The 24,005-nt window shown below is 44.9% G+C and overlaps 1 protein-coding gene across 1 annotated transcript; it reads left to right on the top strand.

Moving 5' to 3' along the window:
• The first annotated feature begins 4,336 nt into the window (after positions 1-4,336).
• Positions 4,337-6,339, top strand: CBY3 (chibby family member 3). Its single transcript, XM_068534928.1, has 2 exons — positions 4,337-4,386; positions 5,652-6,339. Exons 1-2 carry the CDS (start codon positions 4,337-4,339, stop codon positions 6,337-6,339), a joined length of 738 nt encoding a protein of 245 aa, XP_068391029.1.
• Positions 6,340-24,005: the final 17,666 nt, after the last annotated feature.

A 24,005-nucleotide genomic window follows, 5' to 3' on the forward strand; every position in this document is an offset into this window, starting at 1 on the left:
TTAAAGTGTCTGCCCACAGTAGGGAAGGTTCCTTTGCAACACTTAAATGCAATACCTATCCCTAGATGGGATCCTGTACTAGAGGGAAAAAATGCTATAAAGGACATTTTTAGTAAACTGACAAAACTGAAATATGGATGGTTGTATTATATCAATGTAAATTCATAAGGTTGATAACTGTACTGTGGTTACGTAAGAGAATACACATTGAAGTATTTAGGGCAAAGGACTATGATGTATGTAAAAGGTTCAGAAATGATCAAGGAAATAGGGTAAAATGTTGAGTGTAGGGGAATCTAGATAAAGGGTATACTGGTGTTCCTTGAACAATTTTTATTTAAAAAAAATTATTTTTCCTTGCACAATTTTTAAATTTACAACTTAAAAAAAAAAAAAAAAGCCAGGGGAGTTCCCTGGTGGTCTAGTAGTTAGGATTCGGTGCTTTCACTGCTGTGGCCAGGGTTCAATCCCTGGTTGGGGGAACTGAACTGAGATCCTGCAAGCCATGCAGCGAGCGTGGCAAAAAAAAAAAAAAAGGTCAGGCTCTCACAATTCACGACAATTGTTCAGAGTTGTTCAGATCCTATAGAGCCTATTTTGGAAGTTAGAAGCCCCCAAATAATTCTGTTTTCTGCAGAAAGCCTCAGATTTTCATTTAAATGATAAAAGGTACCTGTATAAAAAGGAATATTCAGGACAACTATATATGGGCTAATCAAAATATTAACCCACCACACATTCTTGTTTAAATGCCTATAAACATAAGCCTACCATACATTCATTTATTTACAGCTGTTATACAAATATAAAACCACAATAAATTTATAAATTACCTATAAAGCATTTAAATTAACATTTCAATAGGACAACAAAAAATGTTTTTCTGCTGAAAATAAGTGCTATTTGACCTGTGATCTGCTCCCAGTGCCCTGAGGCAGATGTTTCCAAATTCAGCTGGCACACACTCTGTACTGTGCCATGATGCACATTCTAAGTCCACTTTTCACTCTTCAGAAGACTTTGAAATCTTCCATTCTCAGGGGAACTCAGTGCTCTCATGCCTGTCTGCTTACCTTCCCCTCTGGTTAGCCACCACCACTCAAACCCAGGTGCAGACTCTTAGGTTCCAGGGCGCTTCCTGGTGGTTATCTAGAGCAGATAGAACATCATCAACACTTTTTTTCAGTTATTTTTTAAAACAAAACTTAAACATTTTCTATAGAGTATTGCAGATTCCAAAGAACATGCATATAACTAATTTTAAGGCAAAATGGCTTGGGAGCAGCATGGGTATGAGAGGAAGCAACAGCAACCCTTAGACCACCACTGTGGTCACCCCTCATGCTGCATCCCACCCCTGCTGAAACCACCAAGCCCAAGAGGAGGGCTGAAGGAGAAGCTAAAGAAGAAAAAGCCCAAGGGAAGGATGAACCACATAGGGGATGGGCATCCTTTCATGCATCCTAAAAAGGCACCGTGCAGAAAATGGAAGTACTGGGTGAAGCGTGTGCATTTTGTATAACTATGTTCTTCTTGTGTTCCGTACTACTTGAATTACTGTTTTTATCAGGTCTTATACAAATGCAAATATTTGGCTTTTTTAAAAAACTATATTAGCACAGAGAACCCCTCACTGTTTCAGGGAAGGGTAAACATCACAAACAGATTATCTTAGAAGCGGGATTGAAATGGTCATGAGGGTAAACAAGATTTTGCTTCCTTGGTTTTGGAACTATTCCTCTTGGTTACCAAGAGAAGAGATCCACTGACATTTACAGCCACTATGGCTGTGAAGAAATGAAAATTCTTTTTTAAGTCCTCTCTCCTTTCCTCTGTGCCATCAGAATGAGCTTTATGTCCTTAAACTCAGACCTGTTGGGACCGGGCACTCCTTTCCTCACAGGCTCCAAATCTGGTCTTTTCAGTGACATTTAAACGGAGTCCCTCAAAGGAGCCAGGAACCATTGTTATTGACTGTGCATTTTTAAATTCTACAGTTTTCGGGACTTCCCTGGCAGTCCAGTGGTTGGGACTCCGCGCTTCCACTTCAGGGGTCGTGGGTTTGATCACTGTTAGGGGAACTGGGATCCCGCATGCTGCACCGTGCAGCAAAAAAAAAAAACAAACTACAGTTTTCATTAAATTTCCTCAAAATCAAGGTCTGTTTGTGAAAGGAGTTAACATGTTAAGTGGGAATTATTCCTCCTCTAAACTTTACCTTTTCAAATCATCAAAAAAGACTTCCTTGGTTTTTGTAGTTTTTCCTCTTTTGTAGACCATGGAAATAGGGAAATTGAAAGTTGCTGAATACCATTCCTGATGATCACTCAGGACCTTCCTGAAATGTCATGAGTGTTAATGAAAAGTAGCTTTAATAACACAGACACAATTGGGGGGGGGGTGGTGGAAGAGGGAGTGAGAGAGAGAAGGCGAATGTGTGATTGGCTGGGTTAAAATATTCCTGGGCTCTGATTCCATGTCCATTAGACAACCTTTTGAGGGCTGATTCAAGCTTATCCTGATGATAAGAGAGAGCTTTGAACAGTGAGCATAAAGGTTTATTTGCGGAAACTGACATTCTAATTCTAAAATTAGGATAGAAATTCAATTACATGGAATTGAAATTATATGAAAATTCCAAGGACCTAGAAAACCAAAGCACTCTTAAAAAAATTGTTTGAAGATTTACATTACCAGATAAAGACTTACTGTAAGCTACAATAATTAAGAAAATATGGTATTGGTACAAGAATAAAAAGAACAATAAAGAGAATAGAGAGCCCAGAAACAGTCATACATACACAGTCACATGATGAACAATAAAGACACAACCGCAAATTGTGAGGAAAGGCTAGTCTTTATAAATGGTGCTGGGTCAACTTGACATCCACATGAAAAGAACACTATCAACAAAAATTGACTCAAAATAGAACACAAAATGTAAAGCTAAAATGGTGAAACTTTTAGTTTGGCAAAGCGTTCTTTAATATGGCATGAAAAGCATGACCTTTTGAGGGTCAAAGTAAAAATTGATAGATTGGACTTTATTAAAAACTTCTGCTTTAATAGGCAAGCCACAGACTGGGAAAAAAATATTTGCAAAACATATCTGACAAAGGACTTTTATCTAGCATTAAAGAACTTACACTCAACAAGACAAACAATCCAGTTTAAAAAAAAAAAGGTCAAAAGACAAGAACAACTTCAGCAACAAGGGTAACAAATAAGCACATGAAAAGACACTCAACATTATTAGCCAACAGAGAAATGAAATCAAAATCACAATTTAGACACACCCACTAGAATAACTAAAATTTTTTTTAATAAACTTATTTTTTTATTGGCTGCATTGGGTCTTCGTTGCTGTGCGTGGGCTTTCTCTAATTGCAGGAAGTGGGGGCTACTCTTCGTTGCGGTGTGCGCAGTCTTCTCGTTGCGGTGGCTTCGTTTGTTGCAGAGCATGGGCTCTAGGCGCGCGGGCTCAGCAGTTGTGGCTCACGGGCTCAGGAGCACAGGCTCAGTAGTTGTGGCGCACGGGCTTAGTTGCTTTGCAGGATGTGGGATGTTCCTGGACCAGGGATTGAACCCGTGCCCCCTGCATTGGCAGGCGGATTCTCAACCACTGTGCCACCAGGGAAGCCCCATCTCCTTTCATTTTTATTATCTATTCTCTTCCTCCCTCTTTTATGCTGTTGACATCCTACAAATCCCTTTACTGGGGCTGCACCCACCCTATAGGTGCCTTAAGTGTTGGCTGACAACTCACAGTTGCCCCTGACAATGACTGACTGAAATGAAGGCTGGGTGGGGGAGAAGAAGGGCACAAAAGCTTGGCTCCCTTACAGTAAGGAGACCTAACTCTGTGGCACAATTTCTACAGTTCCCCGTGGGATCTGGCTAGAGCTAGTCTCCACTTGAGGCCACACTCCTGCTTAGCTTTAGCTCTTTTCCCTGCCCTGTCCTGCTTCCCTTACTCCCTTCTCCCGAGAACACTTCCCCAGTAAATCCCTTAAAAATTCTCATCTGAGGCTCTGCTTCTAGGAAACCTGACCCATGACACCCTTGGTAAGCTTCATGAGGGACTATTTTGTTCAATCCCCTAGAACAAATTCCTATCTTAGGCTCTGCTCATGACCTTCTCCCCCCTAAGAATGATAGCTTGATGACGGAAGATCTTCGTCACGTTGGAAGAACAGTGTCTGGAACACAGAAGGCACTCAATAAGTGTGCTGAATGAATACAGGGGAGAGCCCAAGGGCCTGTTTTATAGCTTAGCTGATCTGGCCTAGAGGCATTGTGAGTCATAGCCAGTAGACAGCAACTGAGTGGTTCAAAGATGGGGCCAGGCCTGGGACAGCAGCTTGGCACCTCCAACACATCCTCCAGGTGAGGTACAACATGTGAGGATTATCGGGGAAGGATCCTCTGGAAAGATGCAACCTCAAGGGTGGGCCGGGTTCTAGCCTTGGGCTTCCAAGAGACATGTCCCTGAGCCAGATCTAAGGGATAGTACTGCCCAGCTATGTGTGAGGAGTATGTGTGTGTTGAATTAATGAAGGCATGACAGAGGGAACCCTGCCCCAGGGTTCCTTCTCTTTTCACTCTCCATAGGGAGAAGAGGAATTCAAAAGAAAGCATAGTCTTCTTCCTCACACAACAGAATCAGCACGTACAGGAATGGGGGGAGAGGGAGTACGAGACATGTCTGTTATCTGGACTTTAGCTTCCTTGAGCATGTAGTCTGCTTGGGATAAAAGTCATGTCCAGTCTGCGCAACCCCTGTTGGCTCAAGCCCTAAGCATAGGTCCTAGCCCATGGCACATGCCCCTACTGGACTGACCACACCAGACTGTGATCTACACGCACACAACTGGTTCCCAGCTGGACCAGGAGCATCTTGAGGGCAGGCATAGGCTGTGCTGGGACCCTCCACCCAGACCAGGGCCTGGCACAAAGCAGGTGCCAGTCAGTTCAAGGTTGTAAAATAACTGAATGACGAGGGCAGTAATGCTGTTGGGTATGCTAGACATCCACCAGATACTTTTCAGAATGTAGATCCAGCGCTGGCTTTGCAATGCTTCAGTAGCGCCCTCTAACCCACAGAAGGAAGTCTAAACTTTTAAGCCTGCCTGTACAACACCCTCATATAGTGCCCTGGTCCCCCTTTCCAGCTTCCTCTTCTGCTATTTCCAGCTCAATACCCTACACCAATCCTACCCCAAGCTCCTCCTCACAAGTGCAACATTCGAGCCTTGCCTAGCTCTTCACTCTGCCTAGAGGCTCTCCCTTATCCACCCCCAATCTACCAGTCAAATTCCTGTGCATCTTTTAAGCACCTACTTGTCTCTGCTATCATCCCTTCCTCCCTTAAGGGCCTATTAACCCCTTCTAGCAGCCACCCAGCACTCAGAGAGCAAGGTTCTGGTCCTTCACCTGCCTGTCTATCCCCAAAGCCTGACAGAGTAGTCTTTGGGGAAGGGGGTTTCAGGGAGACTGCTGCTAGTGCGAGTGTGCAGGGGTGGACTCCCCAGTGGCCAGCAGCTGGTTAACCCTGAGCGCCAGCTGCGAGCCTGAGCCCTGCCCACCAGGCCTCGCGGTTTGAGGAGGCAGCTCGTCCAAGCAGGTTGCTCACCCAGATTCTTGCTCCCCAGCAGTGCCCCTGGCTCGCCTTTATCATTCTGGACATCGAGGCTTGCGAGGCAAGGGAGCAGCCTGGGTCGCCCGCGTCCTCGAGGCTCTGCTCCGGGTATCCGTGCGCCCGACGAGGCCCGCCCGGCCCTTGCCCTGGAGGCCTTCGGGTGCCCGGCCTCGGGCCACGCGAGCCGCCTGTGGGAGCAGCTGCGGCAGTTCTGGGCCCACCATTTCTCGCGGCGCTTCTCGCCGCGGCGCCCTCCGCTGCGCCGCATCTCCTCCATGTCCACCTTCTACCTGCTGGACCACCAGACGCGCCAGGCAGAGCTAGGCCTCAGCTACGGCACGCCGCGCACGCGCCTCAGCGATGAGGCCTTCGTGTTCCGCGGCGGCCGGTGGACAGCGGAGGGCCAGCCGGTGCGGTCGCGGCCGCAGCTGCCCTCGCCGACCACCTCGGGCTGGAAGGCGCAGGTGCAGCGGATCAAGAGCCAGGTACTGCTGGAGGAGAACAACTACCTGAAGCTGCAGCAGGAACTGCTCATGGACATGCTGACGGAGACCACAGCGCGCATGCACCTGTTGGAAAAGAAGATAGACCACGAGGCAAGCACTGCCGCTGCGGCGCGCGCCTGGCAAAGGAAGATGCGCAAGCGCGAAGGCGCGGGCGGCGTGCTCCTGGTCGAGCCGCGGGCTCCAGAGTCGCGGTGACGCAATAAAACCCGTGCGGCGCATGCGCACCTCGCTCCTCACCTTAGGCTCGGGCGCGTTCCTGTGGCCCCTCGAGGGCCCGGCCAGGACTGGGCTCCGGGTGCGCAGCGGCTCGCTGCGCGCCTTCAGGGACCATCACTCCGGGCCTGGTGTGGAGGGGAGACTCAGCCAGCAGCCCGTCTCGGGAGGGTGCGATAGGGCGGTGGAGGAAGATGTTTGCAGCCCGTTGGGAACGCGGAGTAGGAGCCAGGCTTGCAACAGTGCAGCAGGGGGCGGGGGTGGCAGGCGATGAGAGGTAGTGGCAGCAATGGCTTTCTTGGCCCAAGGGACGGAGGGCAAAGTCCGGGAGACAGGGAAACCTGGGCCCAGGGATGGAGGGTGCGGTTGGGCGGGCGGGGTCGGTGACCTTACAGTTGGCCTTTCCCTCCCTGAGGCGCTCCCGGGACGGGTTTCAGCCTGAGTCCAGGATAAAAGTGTATTTTACGACCTGGAAACTGTTTCCCGAAAGAATCTCTCGAAACTTTGAGCTCTGCCTCCCCCTCCTGGCTGTGTGGCTTTTGGCGAGTCGCTTCTTCGTTACGGGTTTCCTTTTCCTCTCTCTAGAATTATGGGTCGGGGATACAAACAAGCACTGTCCAGAGCTAATCCAGCGCACAGATAGGATTTGCTCGACCCACTTTATTTTACAGTTTTGCATGAGTTGCCAACATTTAAGAATTTGGAGATTTCACATTAAAAATCCAGATTTCCCGTCTTCTCCTGAAAACCCGGAAGACTCAGCCATGCTGGACCTTGGTTTTGCCCAGCAGCAGCTGCCTGAATTGTGGCTGTCAGCTCCTGCTCAGCTTCACTCCTTTCCTCCTATAGGTGTCTGATTTTGGATCTCCTTCTATATCCGTTCTAGATCGATGTTCTCTCCTAGGGCATGGGGAGCCCTGTGCCCAAGGTATCATATAAAGTGCTTTTGGTGAGGGTGTTGTGAGTGATGTGGCTGCATAACAAAGGTGATGACACTGGTCCTTGCAATCTGCAACCTTTCCTTGGAATGTAGACAGGCCCTTTCAGCACCCAGTGAAACTCAAGTCCGGTAGGATTACAATACATTTTCCTAGAGCCATGTGAAAACTTTGAGAGAAGTGGGTGTCCTTCTTCAGCCTAACTTGCTTTCAGGAGAAAGACTAGGGATTACTAAACCACTACTTTGTATGAAAATGTGGCCTAATTAAATCAGCAAAACAACACAAAACATGTCATTAGACACTATGCTTAAAAACATTTCTTTTGAGCAGGGCTCTTTTGTGTTTTAATAATTCTATATTTATATTAACATGGATTAAAATATTTTTAAATAGTTGTAAAATATAATTTCCCTTTAGAATAACTTAGAAAATAAAAAATATACAGAAAAGGAAATGAGAAGGGAATCAAAGCAATACCTAGAAAAAAACACAAAATAAGGCACTGATGGAGAAATTACACTAAGTGAAAGAAGCCAGATGCAAAGGACCACATATCGTATGATTTTGTTTATATAAAATATCCAGAATAGACAAATCCACAGCTGGGGGATGTGGGGAGGAAGGAGTGACTACTTAACAGGAGCAGAGTTTCCTTTTGGTTTGATGAAAAATGTTTTGGAGCTGCAGTGGTAATGGTTGTACAACAGTGTGAATGTTCTAAAAGCCACTGAATTGTACACCTTAAAATAGTGAGTTTTATGTGAATTTTACCACAATAAAAAAAAAAAAGATTTTTTTTTTTTTTAAGGAGGAAAGTGCTTTACATTAAAACATGAGATAAAAACTATGTGGTATGGGGAAATAGCAAAAGTCGTAAAGGTGATCCGAGAGTGCCTAAAGTTCAGGGAATATTGCTTTGGCCAGAGTACTTGCAAACAAGTAGTTTATTTTCTAGAACAGAGAAAAGTATCTGCCCTGCCAGATCAGCAGCAGATGGGGAGCCCCATGTTTAGGGACGGGTATCCAAATGGATAAAGGACCCAGATCAAATGGGGCAGAATGATATTTTAAGATATCTGACTTTGTTCTTTCTGCTCTGGAATTTCACCCCCTGACTGAGGCAGCAAGCTCATTGCTCCTGGGGTGGGGGTGGGGCTGTGTGTGTGTGACAGAGCAGAAAGTAGGAACAAAGAACTCTTTGTGGCTTTCATCTTCTACAGCTCAGAACCCTCTGGGGAACAGAGCTTTGAAAAAATATTTTTTGGGCTTGAGGAGGGAGGTCAAAAAGGCTGTAGATTTGTCTACAGCAAGAGGAAAGATGAAGAGAAATGGAAGTAGAGATCCTGGTAGGTCTTCCATCTTGGAAAAAAGTCCTTTCTTGACCCTACATTACTTTCCGGCTACTGCCCCATTTCTCTGCTTCCTTGTATAACTAAGCTCCAAAAAGTTGCTTATATTCACTGTCTTCAATTCCTCCCCTCCCTCTTTGCTCTTAGTTCCCCTCAGCTTTGGATTTCTCACCTCCGAGTCTCCCCAGCCTGCTCTTGTCAAGGATGAGATTGACTCCAGTGTTAAGTCCTTTGGCTAATTCTCCATCCTCATCTTGGCCCATCAGCAGCATTTCATGCAGTTGACGCCCCCTCATCTTCACTTGTCTTCTAGGACGCTACACTCTTCTGATTTCTCTCCTGCCTCACAGTTGCTCCTTCTCAGTGTCTTGCTGATTTTACTTCCTTCAGGTGTCTACTTAAATGTCACCTTTTCAGTGAAGTTTTCCCTAATGACTTTATTTAAAAGAGCATGCATTCTCTCCACACCCAACCAAACCAGCACAACTTATCCTCCTTTCCTGCTTTGTTTTCTAGCATCTGTCACCATTTGACATGCTATGTATTTTGTCAGTCTCCCTCCACCCCCTCCGCCCCAACTAGAGTGTAAGTTCCATAGGGTTTTTTTTTTTTTTTTTTTCTGTATCTTAGTTAGAAAAGTGCTTAACACTTACTAGGCTCCCTCCAGATATTTCTAGAATGAACAAAGGTCTATAAGAGACAGGCACCTGAGTCCCAGGAGCAGATGGTGTTTGGCCTTTGGTATTGTCACAGGTATCTAATCCTCTAGGAAGCAGGGAAGGTGTACCAGATGCTTTTGGAACTTTTGGTTGCATCTGATAAGTCCACCTCTGATTTTCGCCGCAACTATGGTGGATGGCTCTGCGTATACTGTCAGTGCCTCATTTCAAGTGTCTACTGTGGGTTTCTCTGCCTTTCTGCTTCAGGGCTTTCTCCTAAGCCTCAGGAGCTCTCGCAACCCACAGACATAGCCTGGGAGTGCAGGAGAGTTAATGCCTTCTGGGGCAACCTCCAGTAGAGGACAGAAACCAAAACACACGTTGTTGAATTTTCCTTCTACCATTTTCCTCACTCCCCGTCTCTCAGTTCGTGGAATCATCTACCAGATAAACTGCACCCAAGTTCTAAGCTCAGGCTCTGCTTTTATGGGGATTCAAGCTAAGGCAGTTAGTAGGAAGTAGCACTAGAAGGCAGGCCATAGGGAAAGGAATCTAGAACTAGATCACCCCCCATTCAGAAGGCAACAAAGACCTCTCACCACTGTTGGTGAGAAGGATGGTAGTAACCCCTAGTGTCCTGAAGCATAAGACTCTTACCTTTGGTGGATTGGAATGAGATAGAAATTGAAGGGAAAGTTTGGCTTACGTAGTAGCTTTGGCACTTGAAAGATATGGAGGCAGCTGTAATTACAAGGATTATGGAGGTGGTTAACTTTTCTAAACTGTCTTAGAAGCTTTGAAGAAAGAATGAAAGGCTCTTCTTAGCCCACTCAACTCAGGGCATGATGTGAAAGCTGGAAAGTCTCCCAGGGCAACATGTAAAGAACTGCTCACTTCTGTGGCCAGGAAGCAGAGTGTGCTGAAAATAAGGCTCAACATTTAATCAAGGGCAGTAGAGCTGCAGAGAAGACCCGTGCATCCTTAACAATTTTCCTGTACTAAAGTCAAGCGTTTTGAGGGGAAGGAATGGGACCTCAAGGCCTGGCATGGGGATGTTTGGGTGGATGTACCTAAGAACCTTGAGCCCCCAGAGCCCCTGAACCCTTCTGGCCAGCAGCAGCTGCTCCTTCCCTTGATAGAGAAGAACAGCTTTATTTTTCCTGGAGACAATGCAACGATCTCACCTGAGGTAGATGTCATAAAATGATGCTAATCCTTCTGAAGCTCCACCTCTCATTGCCTCTAGACCAATACCTAGGATCGAGTCTCAGCATAGCCCAAGCAGTGAAGCACAGTCCCTACTCTAGAAGGAAATAGCTTGATCGTCCAAAAGGCTGCAGGACATGTCTAACCGCAGGACCTCTGGGGGAACAGACGTGGGAGTGGATCTAGAGGGTGGGGGGGGGGAGGTATATAAGACTGGGTAGGAAGTTGATTGCAATGGAACATTTCCCATGACTCAAGACTAGAGTTCTGCCAAGAACACCCGGAGCTTCTCCTAATGTGCTACCAGATGACTCTGGAAAATTGGACATGATGGTGGCCTAAGGTCGATGAGGTGGAGACGCCAGAATTGCCTTGGCTGAGTTTAAAGAAGGGTCTGAAGGCTACAGGGAAGTGGGAATGTTAGAATGGGTTTATTACATGAGACCAGAAGATTCGCCATTTGACTGTCTTCTCTGGGAGCTGCCCAGAGGACGCTCCTTTGGCTAAAGCAGTAGGGAATATGACAGTGAGGGGGGGGGCATTGCATCATGGAGAAGGTGTTGATGGCTGTCCCCGGTAGGCCAGGGTTGACAGCAGGAGATGCTGCCATGGACCTGGGCTCCCTAGTGTCTTCGGGGATGATGGGATTCGGGAATGGCACTTAACCATCCTGGATGGTGACATTTACAGATCAGAAGCCAGGAGGGCATTCTTATCGTTACTTTGCAGCAAGAGTGGACTGGCACCCTGGGGGGGCCTCGCTTCTCAGAGACCTGTGGTAATGATGATAATAGGCCACAGTGTTCTTAGGGGCAAAATAAATGGGCAGCCAATGGAGGCAGAGAATAAGTGATAGAAAGTGTTGGGGAACAAGGATGAGAGCCATGCCAGCAAAGACAGTCTTGCTATTAAAATGCCTTACTTAGTATTAGGTCAGTATTTAGATACATCCTAGGAAAGGCAGGTGAGGAATGCTCCAAATAGACTGAAGTTAAGTTGCCACCACTGCAGCAGAGTGGCAGGTTTGACATACAAATTGAGTTACTGAAAAGCAGTTAAAAACCATGTTTCTTGAACACCCAAGAACGCGGAGCAACATCTGTACCAGCCACAAATACCAACAAGGAGACAAGGCAGTGTGAGATGCTGATGTATGGCATGCAGAGAGATGAATGTGACAGTGACTAACCAAATTCAGACCTTTTGTGGATGTCTTAGTTCAGGCTGCTGTAACAAAACATCATAGACTGGAGGACTTGTAAACAACCGGAATTAGTTCCTCACAGTTTTAGAGGGTGGAAATCTTAGGTCAGGGTGCCAGCATGGTCAAGTCAGGGCCCTCCTGCCGATGGCTAACTTCTTGTGTCCTCACATGGCAGAGAGCCGAGGTGGGAAGCCAGCTCCCTTGTGACTCTTATAAAGGCACTAATCCCCTCGTGAGGGCTCCACGTCATGATCTCATCCAATCCTAATCATCTCCCAAGGCCCCACCTTCTAATACCATCACATTGCAGGGTGGGGTTTTGACACATGTTATGGACACTTTCAGTCCGTAACAGGAGGCAAATCCCAGAACTGGAATCAGGCTCAGCAGGCAGCAGGGATGAGACCAGGACCTCTACCTGCAGCCACAGTGCTCTGCACTTAACTCACCCGACCAGTCCAGGTGATAAATGGCAGCTGGGACGGTAACATGGGCCAGTAAAAATGGTCAGTGGTTTCGCTTTTGCAAGATGAAGAGAGTTATGGGGATGGATGGTGGTGATGATTGTACAACAATGTGAATGTGTTTAATACCACTAAACAGTACACTGAAAAATGATTAAGATAGTAAATTTTATGTCATGTGTATTTTACCATAATAAAAAAAAAAAAGAAAAAAATGGTCAGTGGTGACTGTGTAGAGATTGGGGTCTAGAATAGAATATTAGCCAGAGGAGCATAAGAAGCAGCACAGCTCTTAAGGGGAAAAGCAGACTGTATCTGAAAAACAATATGTGTCCACAAAACAACCTGCAAATCCCAGGACAGAAGTGCTTTCGAAAATACACGTAGGATAAAAGGGGAGAGGAACAGTATGCGACTGCCGAGCGGGTGTAGACAATGGTCATGTGTCCAGGAGAGCCAATGCATTGGCCTTGCGTTGGTTAGGTTGGGGCTGTGCCCTCCTGCCTTTTGTAGGGGACCCAGCTGTCTGGTGGTAGCTGATGTGGGGTGTCTCCCAGAAAATCACCTGCTTCCCCTGTGTCTGGCCAGGAGGAAAGTGTTCACAGCCTCGCCCCATTTCTCTACTTTTCCTGTCCCCATCTAGCTTAGCTCTGAACAGCTTCCTCTTGTCACTTACCATTGCTCCTGCCTCACCCGCCAGTTCCAACACGTGTGTGTCTCCTCCCTCGTACTCCTGGGGCCACTCCTACCAGGACCGACCTCCTCACCTGGTCAGTCTGGGAGGCTGTCTGTGCATGGCCTTGCCCGCCTTCGATTCTCAGACGTGTCTAGCACAGGGGCCAGATCACTCAGAAGCCTGTGCCCATGGTGTTCATGTGCATCTGCACGCGTGTGGGATGGGATTACCACAGCAGTCCGTGGCGACCAGAGAGGATGGGCAAGGACCAAAGGTCCACAGAGCCTGCTTGGTCACCAGGAACAGTGCTGACAGGGAGGAAGGGGGCCTTGCCTGGGATCCTGGGAGCAGGAGTGGCCTAGGGCTGGGACCAGCACCAGATGCCTCTGGGGCACAGTTCAGGAGCATTGGCTCCTGCCCCCTTGGGAGCCAATGCCAGTGGTGTGTCTGCTGCTTTCTGTCCTCTCCTAATATATTGCACCTACAAAAGTTTAATAAAACTGTAGTATCAGTATCTTCAAATACTCAGTCTGTTTTAACTGGTCTATGTCCAACCTAGCTCTAATCAGCCAGAGCTGACATGAAGTAAGGGAAGCAGGGTCATGGGGCCTCTGTGCATTCAGCAGGGGCCGGGGGTGGGTTTGGACTCTTGAGATCCATGTCCTGGGTCATACCAGCGGTCCCACAGCTCTCCAGAGAGAAAGCACAAGGCCAGTCAATGGCTTGGGGTACGGCCTGTGTGTAGCCTAAGAAGTGAAAGGCAGGTGGGAGAGTGGAGCCTAACCCTCGAGCCGTGAGCAGACCTATAAAGAGACTTAAGAGATATATCAGCTAGTTACAATGCATGGACATTATTTGGCTCCTGATTTTCAAGCAAACAAACTACAGACAAAAAAGAACAGGACTTTCCTGGTGGTGTAGTGGTTAAGAATCCGCCTGCCAATGCAGGGGACACGGGTTCGAGCCCTGGTCCAGGAAGATACCACATGCCGCGGGACAACTAAGCCCGTGTGCCACAACTACTGAAGCCCGCGCGCCTAAGAGCCTGTGCTCCGAGACAAGAGAAACCACTGCAATGAGAAGCCCGCACACCGCAACGAAGAGTAGCCCCCGCTCGCCGCAACTTAGAGAAAGCCCGTGCGCAGCAACGAAGGCCCAACGCAGCCAAAAATAAATAAAATAAATAAATAAATTTTAAAAAAAGAAATAAATTTCTAATTAGATAGATGTCCTCCCAAAACTTACAACATCCATTGTTTTTAAATTTTTAAGTATTGTTTATTATCTCATCCATTTTTTGTAAACAATTAATTGCACATACTTAAAGTGTATAATTGGATGAGTTTTGAGTTATGTATATACCCATGCAACCAACAACACAATCAAGTAATGAACATATTCATCACCCCCAAAAGTTCCTTGTGTTCCTTAGTAATTCTTCCCTCCTACCCCTGCCCCAGGACAACACTGATCTACTTTTTGTCATTATAGATTAGTTTTCATTTTTTTAGAAATTTCTGCAAATGGAATTATTCAGTATGTACTAAAAAACAAAAACAAAAACAAAACCCTAGTTTCTTTTGCTCTGCATTATTATTTTGAGATTCATCTATGTTGTTGTATACGTCATTTCCATTGTATGGAAACACCACAATTTGTTTATCTACTCACCTTTTGGTAGAAATTTGGGTTGTTCCTAGTTTTTGGCTATTATAAATAAAGCTGCTATGAACATTTGTGTACAAGCCTTTGTGTGGACGTGTGTTTTCATGTCTCTTGGATATGCTAATTCGGTGTTTACATTTTTGAGGAAGTCAGGCTATTTTCCAAAGCAGTCATTTTACATTCCCACCAGTAGTGTATGAGCTCCAATTTCTCCACATTCTCATCAATACTTGTTATTTTCTGTGTTTTTTTTATACCCACCCTAGTGGAAGAAATCTCAAAAATTACCATCCATACCCCTCTCACGCTACGCTTACTAAGACTGCAGAGAAATCAATTCAACTAACTCTATATTGATTAAATTTAAAAAAAAAAATTGTGGGGGCTTCCCTGGTGGTGCAGTGGTTGAGAATCTGCCTGCCAATGCAGGGGACACGGGTTCGAGCCCTGGTCTGGGAGGATCCCACATGCCGCGGAGCAACTAAGCCTGTGAGCCACAGCTACTGAGCCTGCCTGTCTGGAGCCTGTGCTCCGCAACAGGAGAGGCCGCGATAGTGAGAGGCCCGCGCACTGCGATGAAGAGTGGCCCCCGCTCGCCGCAACTAGAGAAAGCCCTCGCACAGAAATGAAGACCCAACACAGCCAAATATAAAAATAAATAAATAAATAAATAAATAAATAAATAAATAAATAAACTTCTAAAAAGAAAAAATTGTGCACACATTTACGTGTTTCCAGAGAAAAAACCATGAAGCAAGGTGTTTACAGATATGTCTAGCTTCACCCCTGTGCCTTCTACCCTGATCATTCCTCCCCACCTAGGTAAATGTTTATATTAAAATTTTAAATTGTTTCTATTGAAAAATATAAAGCACATATATTTGCATTTCCTCCCTTTCTTGGTTACTGCAGCATACAGTAAAACCTGTAAACCCTTTTGTATGGTCAGGCCACTCAAGATGGCTGTTCTCTTGCTCTCTGTACATTCCCTCCTCGACCAGTCCCTGCTTCGCATGCATCCTACTCACATGACTATCCAATCCGCTTAATCATAGGGCTTCATTAGTAACTGCCTAGTGCTTGCCCCTTGCCCCATCCACTGGTTTCCCTGGTAACTGATGAGCCAACCTAACGTCAACTCCCCCTTATAAATGGTATCCTCCTTCCCCCGGCCAGGAGTGAAGATTGCTGCCCTGTCTTGCCTGCCATCTGCCACCCACAGTGGGGTGCCACTCCAGGACTCTGCTTCAGACTTGTAAGATTCCCTATCCAATAAATTGTTGATGTCTCTGGGCTCTTTCTTTAGTCTCACAGCTGGGCAATTACAAGGCTTGCAGTCCTGTGGGTTACAGTCCAACACCCTTACTTTCTTCACTGAATGACAGACATATCCTGCAGGTCGCACCTCAGCAGGACATAGAGATACTCCTTATTCCTTTTTATAGCTGCAATGTATAGCTGTGAGTGTAGCACAATCTATTTCACTATGTATTCAATGTTTGGATTGTTTCTTGTCCCTTTTAAAATTGTGATGAAATACATGTAAAATTTATCATCTTAACCAATTTTAAGTGTACAATTCAGTGGCATGAAGTACATTCACCTTCTTGTGCAACCGTAACCACCATCCATTTCCAGAACTCTTTTCATCTTGCGAAACTGAAATTCTGTACCCATTAGACGACTCTCCATTTCTCCCTCCCACCGATCCCCAGCCCTTGGTAATTCTACTTTCTGTTTCTATGAATTTGACTAAGTACCTCATATATAGTATTTGTCCTTTCGTGACTGGCTGATTTCACGCAGCACAATATCCTCAAGATTTGTCTATGTTGTAGCATGTGTAAGAATTTCCTTGTTTTTTAAGGTTGAATAATATTCCATTGTATGGCTGCACCACATTTTGTTTATCCATTCATCTGTCAATGGATATGTGGGTTGCTTCCACCTTTCGGCTATTGTGAATAATGCTGCTGTGAACATGGGTGTGCAAATATCTCTTTGAAACTCTGCTTCTAATTCTTTAGGGTGCATACCCAGTGGAATTGCTGGATCATATGGTAATCCCATGCTAAAGTTTTAAAGGAACTACCATACTGTTTTTCACAGTGGTTGTATGATTTTACATTCCCACCAACACTGTACAAGGGCTCCAATTTCTCCACATCCTCACCAATACTTGCTATTTTCTGTTTTTGCTTTGTTTAATAGTCATTATCCTAATGGGTGTGAGGTGATCTCTCATTGTGGTTTTGTATTTCCTGTAATTAGCTAATATTGCAATGAAGAGCCTAGTGCCATGAAAATCCTTGTGCGTAAGCTGGGTGCTCAATCTTGCTCATAATAACAGAAATACAAAATGAAAGTGTACTAAGATGTCATTTCTCACCTGTCAGATCAGCAAAAACCCAAGTTTTTCCAACATATTTCTTTGGCAAGGCTGTGGGGAAGCTGGCACTCACATGAATTGTTGGGGAAAATGCAAAAATGGTACAACCTGCTGGGTATGAAGATTTGACATGTAGTAAGATTGCATGTGCCTTTACCCTTTAGCCAGGCAATCCCACTTCCCGGAATCTATTCCAAACGCACACCAACTTCCCCCTAGTATAAAGGGCCCTGAGATGAAGAGCTTGGTAGTTATTGTGAGTGGTTCCCTTAGGGTCTTCTTGCTTCCTTTAGGTCCCTTTCTCAGGTGGGGTTCTGAGCGCATGTGCATCTCTTCAGACTCTCTTACCCTTGCTCACCTTTATTCCAGCCCCCACTGGGAGAACTTCCTGGGCAGGCTTTACACAGGTACAACTGGACAGAAGCTCCCTTTAGACCTGTGCTGGAAGAGGGGGTCAGGAGCCAATGGATAAATTCCTTTTCTCCTTCCCAGCAGGATGGTATGGAGACATTTCATGATGTGCCCCAGAATGTCCTGGGGGACTGAGTGCAGAGACCAGTTTGGTAATGAGGGGTTATTTTGGTGCTTCCTCCTCTACTGCTCACATTCCTTATGGTCACCTGCTAAATCAATACCCCATAGGCTCTGTTTTCAGGGGCACCCAGGCCAAGTCAGATATAGAACATACACTCTATCAAAATGATACAAGCTTATAAATGTGTCAAACAGTATGTTTAGTATTTAAGGAGCAGGGGTCCTTATCCTAACCCAGTGCAATTCCACAATGGTAACCAGGGATAATAGTTTCCAACCATTTTCAATGCACTAACAGGGAAAGGACTTCCCTGGGCTGAATCAAGTCCCCAGGCCCAGCCTAGCTTCAGGCTTTGGGTGGGAGCGTGGGGATGGGGCACCCCCTGCTGGTTACATGGATTCTGGAGTGGCTTCGGCCTCCTAGAGGGGCGGCACCTTTCCGGCTCTGGGTAGGGCTCTGGATTGGTTTGCACGTTGCTGCTCCTGAAACTTCTTTGAGATTCTGGGCGACTCCTCTTCCTGGGGTCCACCAGAGGCCCGAGACTTCTCCCTCACAGCAGTCCTGGAGTGTAGTCGCACCTTCTTCACAGGAGCTCACAACTCCTCAAATGTTCCTTTTGGCCAGGTGCCCTTGGCTCTCCCACTGCTTGGAGTGGAGGAAGGGGCACAGGCTTTGGACGTGTCCTGGAGTCTAGTTCCACTCCACCCACTCACTGGATCTCTGACTATGCACATCTCTGAGCCTGTTTCTTGGAGACTTGGGATTGTTGAGAGGCCCCAATGAGACAGAGATGGTGAAGTACCCAGCAATGAGGTCTGGCCCTGAGATAGTCATTGAACCCAACTGCCTGAACTTTCATAACCTCCCTCTAGTCTTTCCCAACCGTGGCCCCCCAGCTTGTGACTAGCCCTCAAACATTGGTGCCTCTGCTTAACTGGAAACACCTGACCCACTCCCTGTCATACCACTCCAAGTGACTTTGCGTAGCCCTTGGGCCTGACCATGGGCTTCGCTTTTCTTTTATAGTAGCCCAGGGTCATAGGGAAGTCTTACATTTCTCAGACTCATGTGACTCAGAAGTAACTCAACACTAAAATAATTATTTATCAAATTGTAGGCCAAAATACTAGAGTCTTATCAGTTGGGAGACTTAGCCCTGAATGGGGAAAACCCAGCGGGGAGGGTATGGAAAGTGAGAAATACAAGGGCTTTAGTGTAATGTGGCTGTTATTGACAAGGCCATGCTCTCTGGGGATGCTGCCTTGTCTCCTGACTGATTGATTGATTAGGACAGGGTATTGACTGAGGTGAATGGTTCAAAGGCTAAATGAAACTTAGCAATGCCACCAAGCACATGCTCTGTTTTTACTGCAAGAGGCATTTCCTCTTCCATGCGTGTTTATAAACACAGACATCCCACCTAGGGTGGTCATACTAATTGTTCATTGATACTTCTGGTTCTTCTCTTTCCAGGCTCATAAGATTTCATTCCTGGTGTCAACTGGGAAAAAAAAAAAAAACCCCACCATACAAAAACAGTGAGTTTCAGTTTTATTTAGGGACCCTTACTGAGGACTATAGCCTGGGAGATAGCCTCTCAGACAGCTCTGAGGAGCTTCTCAGAAGAGGTAGGGGAGGAACTAGTATATATATGAGATTTTTGACTGGGAAATATAGTCATGCATACATCTTTTTTAAAAAAAACTTATTTATTTATTTATTTGGCTGCACCAGGTCTTAGTTGTGGCACATGGGATATTTAGTTGAATCACGCGGGCTCTTAGTTGTGGCATTTGAACTCTTAGTTGTGGCATGCATGTGGGATCTAGTTCCTTGACCAGGGATTGAACCCGGGCCCCCTGCTTTGGGAGTGGGGGAGTCTTAACCACTGGACAACCAGGGAAGTTCTCAAGTTAAGAATTTTAGTGCTTTTCTATGTATGGGAAGATGCAAGAATCCGGGGTCATTGAAATTCCTCCTTAGATATGCATCTTAACTGTCTAGGAGCCATATATCCAAGACACAGAATTCTTCACCCTATTTTTCTCCATCCTGAATTCTCCTCAGTGCACACTGTTGGTGGGCGACTGCAGTGGGTTGTGACTTAACCCTTTTTATAACTGGATGTTGGGCGAGACTCTTTGTTCTTTTATGTTTACATTGGCCTCCTGAGGAAAGGTTTGTCCATGTGACTTATTTGGTTAATGAACTGTTGGTAGAAGTATACGTGTCATTTCTGGGCAGAGCCTCTAAGGGCCAGAGTGGTGGTTCTGGATGGTGGAGGCTCCCTCAGCCTAAGTCCTTAAAAGAGGCAAAATGGAGCAGAACCCCCGATCTAAGATGGACATGTAGTATGAGCAATGAGAAATCAACTTTTCTGTGTTGAGCCACTGATATTTTGGGTTGTTATTGCAGGATAACCTAGCACATCTCGACTAATGCATTCTAAATCCTTTCTGAAACAAAACAGTACAAACTAGAAAGCCAGCAGATTATTTCCCTTGAGACTGTGAGCCCTGAGAATACAGAATTCATTCTTGAACAATGGATGGCAGGTCAAAGTATCCTCAAATCCAAGCACATCTTTTTCTGAGCCCCATTCCTACTAGAGGGAAACTGAGCAAACTTGCTCTTTAATGGTGACAGTCTCTCTGGATTTAATTTAGTCTTTGGGGTAATTCCTCAGTCATTCAATTTTTCTTCCTTTCCCCCTTCTCATTCTGTAGCAGACACAGGGTTGCCTGCATTATCTCTATTCCCTGCTTCTTTGCCTACAGAATTGTGACGGTTTGGGTTCCACCCTTGGAGAAGGTGCCCCTTATCCTGGTTCAGGGATAAATCCTGACTTGTCTAAGCCAATTATGGCAGAGCCATTTTCCCGCCCTTGGTTGGTTGGGGCTGAGAATGTGACCAAGTTGTGACTATGGAGAGAGACAGGGGAGGTATTTGCCTTGGGGCTTGTTTTTAAAAAGAGACACAGGTTAAGAAACTGATTTTGTTATCCAAACATTCTCCCAAAGAAAAATCCAGGCTCAGATGATTTCACTGGTCAATTTTATTAAAGTAGAAATAAACACCAATCTCATACAAACACTTGCAGAAAATAGAGTAGTGAGGAACACTGAAGAAACTCTTTTTCTGAGGCCAGCATTACCTAGGACAGAAACCTATGAAGTCATTACAAAGAGAAAATTGCAGACCAATAGCCCTCATGAATACAGACTTAAATATCCTTATAAAATATTAGCAAATCAAATCCAACATTATATAAAAATATAACACATTATGACCAAGTAGGATTTATCCCAGGGATGCAAGGTTGTTTTAATATTTGAAAATCAGTCAGTGCATGCTTCTCTTACTCTGCATCCTTGCCAGCCCTGGAGATTACAGATCTATAAGCTCTTATTCAAAATCCTCACATATGTTTCAGAATGCAGAATTTTTTGGATTTTAGGAAATTCTATGACACTCCCAGCAGGCTCTGAATCAGTATCTCCTAATCAAACTCATTAATTAATGGTTTTGTAGCAGAATATAAGAAATATTCTCACCAAGCAAGACGAGTCAATGCTGCAAAGAGCCTCATATTACCTCAGGTTAAATCTTGCTGCTAAATGAACTGGCCTCAAATTTACCATCTTTCTGGTTTCCAGGACTTTATGAATTTTGGATTGGGGATAAGGGATTGTGGACACAAATCGTTCTTTAATTTTAGCCAATCCTGCTGCTGCTTTACTCTGCATTTCTCTGACCACTTGTTAGGTTGAACCCCTATTCGTAAGCTTTAGACCATTTACATATCCTGTTTTCTTATTGGTCTGTTAGAAATTGTAGGTACTTTTGACTTAGGGCTTTTGAATTTTTGTCTTTCACATATTTTAGAAATATTTTCTCAGCCTATCATTGGTTTATATATTTTATCTTCTACTAGGAAAACTAAAAATTTGCATGCAGTCAAATGTATCTTTTTTTTTGGCTTTTTGGTTTCCAGACTTAGGGAGGATTTTCCACCCCAAAGTTTTATAAATATGCTTGTTTTTTTCTTCTGCTATCTGGTTTTTATATTTAAATATTTAGTATGAAATCTTTAACACGTTAGAAAAGTATTTTGGTGTTTTGTGTTATTTCAGAGCAAGGTTTCTAAACCACGGCACTACTGACATTTGGAGTCAGATAATTCTTTGGTGTGGGGGACTATCCTGTGCACTGTAGGATGTTTAGCGGCATCCCTGGCCTCTACTCATTACATGCAATAGCACCCTCCAGTTGTGACGACCAAAATGTCACCAGACATTGCCAGATGTCTGTTGGGGGTAAAGTCCCCCCTAGTTGAGAAAGACTGGGTTGGAGCCCAGCTTTTGTTTCTTTTCCCCATAATCATGGCCAATGATGTCAGCACCAGTCATCAAATTAATCACCTTTTTCCATTCAACAGTAATGCCGTCTTAGCCATATGTTAATTTCCAACGTATATCTGCAGCTATTTCTGAATTCTTCTTGTCCGTTTCTTGGCTAGTTCCACTCCACTACCATTCTTCTATTCACGGTGTTCTGGGATCTACTCAGGCATTTGTTCTTCCAATTGAACTTTAAAATCATTTAAACCAGCTCTAATTGCACGGTATAGCTAGACTCTCCAACACAGTCTTAAGAAGTAGTGGGCATCCTTGTCTTGATCTGGATTTTAGTGGAAACGACTTTGATATTTCCATTTAGTTTGCTTTATACTTTTGGGTTTGTTTTTTTTTTTGTATACTTTTGGGTTTTGATAAATAGTATTTTCATATTTAAGTATTTTACTTCTATTCCTATTTAACTTATGATTTTATTAGGGATAGAGATCTATCCATCAATTCTATCTAGTGAGTGTTTATGGATATTGGTAATCATATGATTTTTCTTCTTAATTTGCAAGAAAATGAACGATCCTTTTTATTTCCTGGACTAAACCCTGTATTAGTTTCCTGATACTGCTATAAAAAATTACCACAAATTTAGTGTCTTAAATCAACACACGTTTATTATATTAGGTTCTAAGAAGTGTAGGCTGGTATTGCATTTGCCCTCAATCTTCTCTGCATTTCTAGTCTTGCTTCCACCCTTTCTGCTCAACCTAAACTGCTCTTGCTAAAGGCACCAGAGACCTAAATTCTGGGGCCTCGGTTCCTCTATCTTCTGAGTCCTCTCACCATAATTTGATGCTGTTGACCACACTGTTTCACCTGAAACCCTGTCCTTTTTTTCCTTTGTTACCCTAATGACTCCTAGGTTTGCCCATCTTTCTGGCCACTCCCTTTCAGCCTCCTTTGCTGTTTTCTCCCATTCATTCACTCATTCTTTCATTGTCACAAACTTCCAATCTGTAATGTGTGTGATACCTTGTGTTGGAATCTCTAAGAGCCTCTTCTCAAAGGTCAGCCCCTTTATTCATTCCTAAGGTTTTAAATATCATCTGTATCCTGTGACATCCAGATTTTATATCCGGCTTAGATTACTCTTTTTGGCTTTAAACTCAAAAAACGCCAGCTGCTTATATGACATCTCCACTTGGATATCTTGGAGGCATTTCAAATTTAACATGTTTAAAATGGATCTACTGACATGCCCCTTCCTTTCTGCCTGCCTGCAGCTCTCCCCATCTTCACCTGCTCCAGTGCACTGACCTTCACATGTCCTTCTGCCTCCTCTCCCTAATCCATCTCTCATCCAACACTTACTTGTTCATACCTACTACACGCCAGGCACTCCATCCAGTGTTAGCAATATAACCAACATCCTAGTGTGGGGAACAGGCAATAAAAAGTAATTACATAAATAAATAAGATAATCACAGAGTGCAGAAACACTGTGAAGGAACTGAATAGAGGAATTTGATAGAGAAAGACCTGAAGGAGCTAGTGAGGATGAGCATTTGGGGAGAGAGCTCCAGGCAGAGGAGACACCATCTGCAAAGGCCTACAGGTGGAAAAGAGCAGAAAGGAGGTCAGTGTGGCTGCGGAGTAAAAAAGGGGGTGGAAAAGTAATGAGGTTCTGGAGAGGTACACAGCATCACATCATGCAGGACCCTGAAGACCACAGCAAAGAAAGGACTTAACTTGAAGTGCAGTGAGAGCCACCGAGGATTTAAAGCAGGGGGGTTACATGATATGATTTGCAGTTTTGAAAGATGACTCTGGATAACGGTTATGGGGTTTCTTTATGGGGTGATGAAAATGTTCTAAACTTAGAATGTGATGGTTGGACAACTCTGTGAATATACTAAAAAAAAATTGTATGGTATGTGAATTATATCTCAGAAAAGCTGTTGGCAGGAAAAAAAATCATTCTGACTGTGTTGAGGGTGACCAGACAAATGCCAAGAGTATAGCCAGGGAGATCAACTACATTCATCAGATGACAGAGGGATGATGGAACCTGGGCCAGAGTGGTGCCCATGGGTACAAGGTAGGGTGTGGTGAATGTCATATGGGGTGGGGGGAGGAAGGAGGATTCCTTATGAAACTATTCCCAGCACAGAAGCAAGAATAATCTTTGAAGGATATAAATTGGGTCGTGCC

The sequence above is a fragment of the Eschrichtius robustus genome, chromosome 2 (assembly GCF_028021215.1).
Source record: "Eschrichtius robustus isolate mEscRob2 chromosome 2, mEscRob2.pri, whole genome shotgun sequence".
NCBI lineage: Eukaryota > Metazoa > Chordata > Mammalia > Artiodactyla > Eschrichtiidae > Eschrichtius > Eschrichtius robustus.

Excerpts from the sequence above, each read along its gene's own strand:
- CBY3 (XM_068534928.1), top strand. The coding sequence starts at position 4,337 with ATGGGGCCAGGCCTGGGACAGCAGCTTGGCACCTCCAACACATCCTCC. Across the intron at positions 4,387-5,651 it reads ACCTCCAACACATCCTCCAG|CAGTGCCCCTGGCTCGCCTT; the intron begins GTGAGGTACAAC and ends CTTGCTCCCCAG.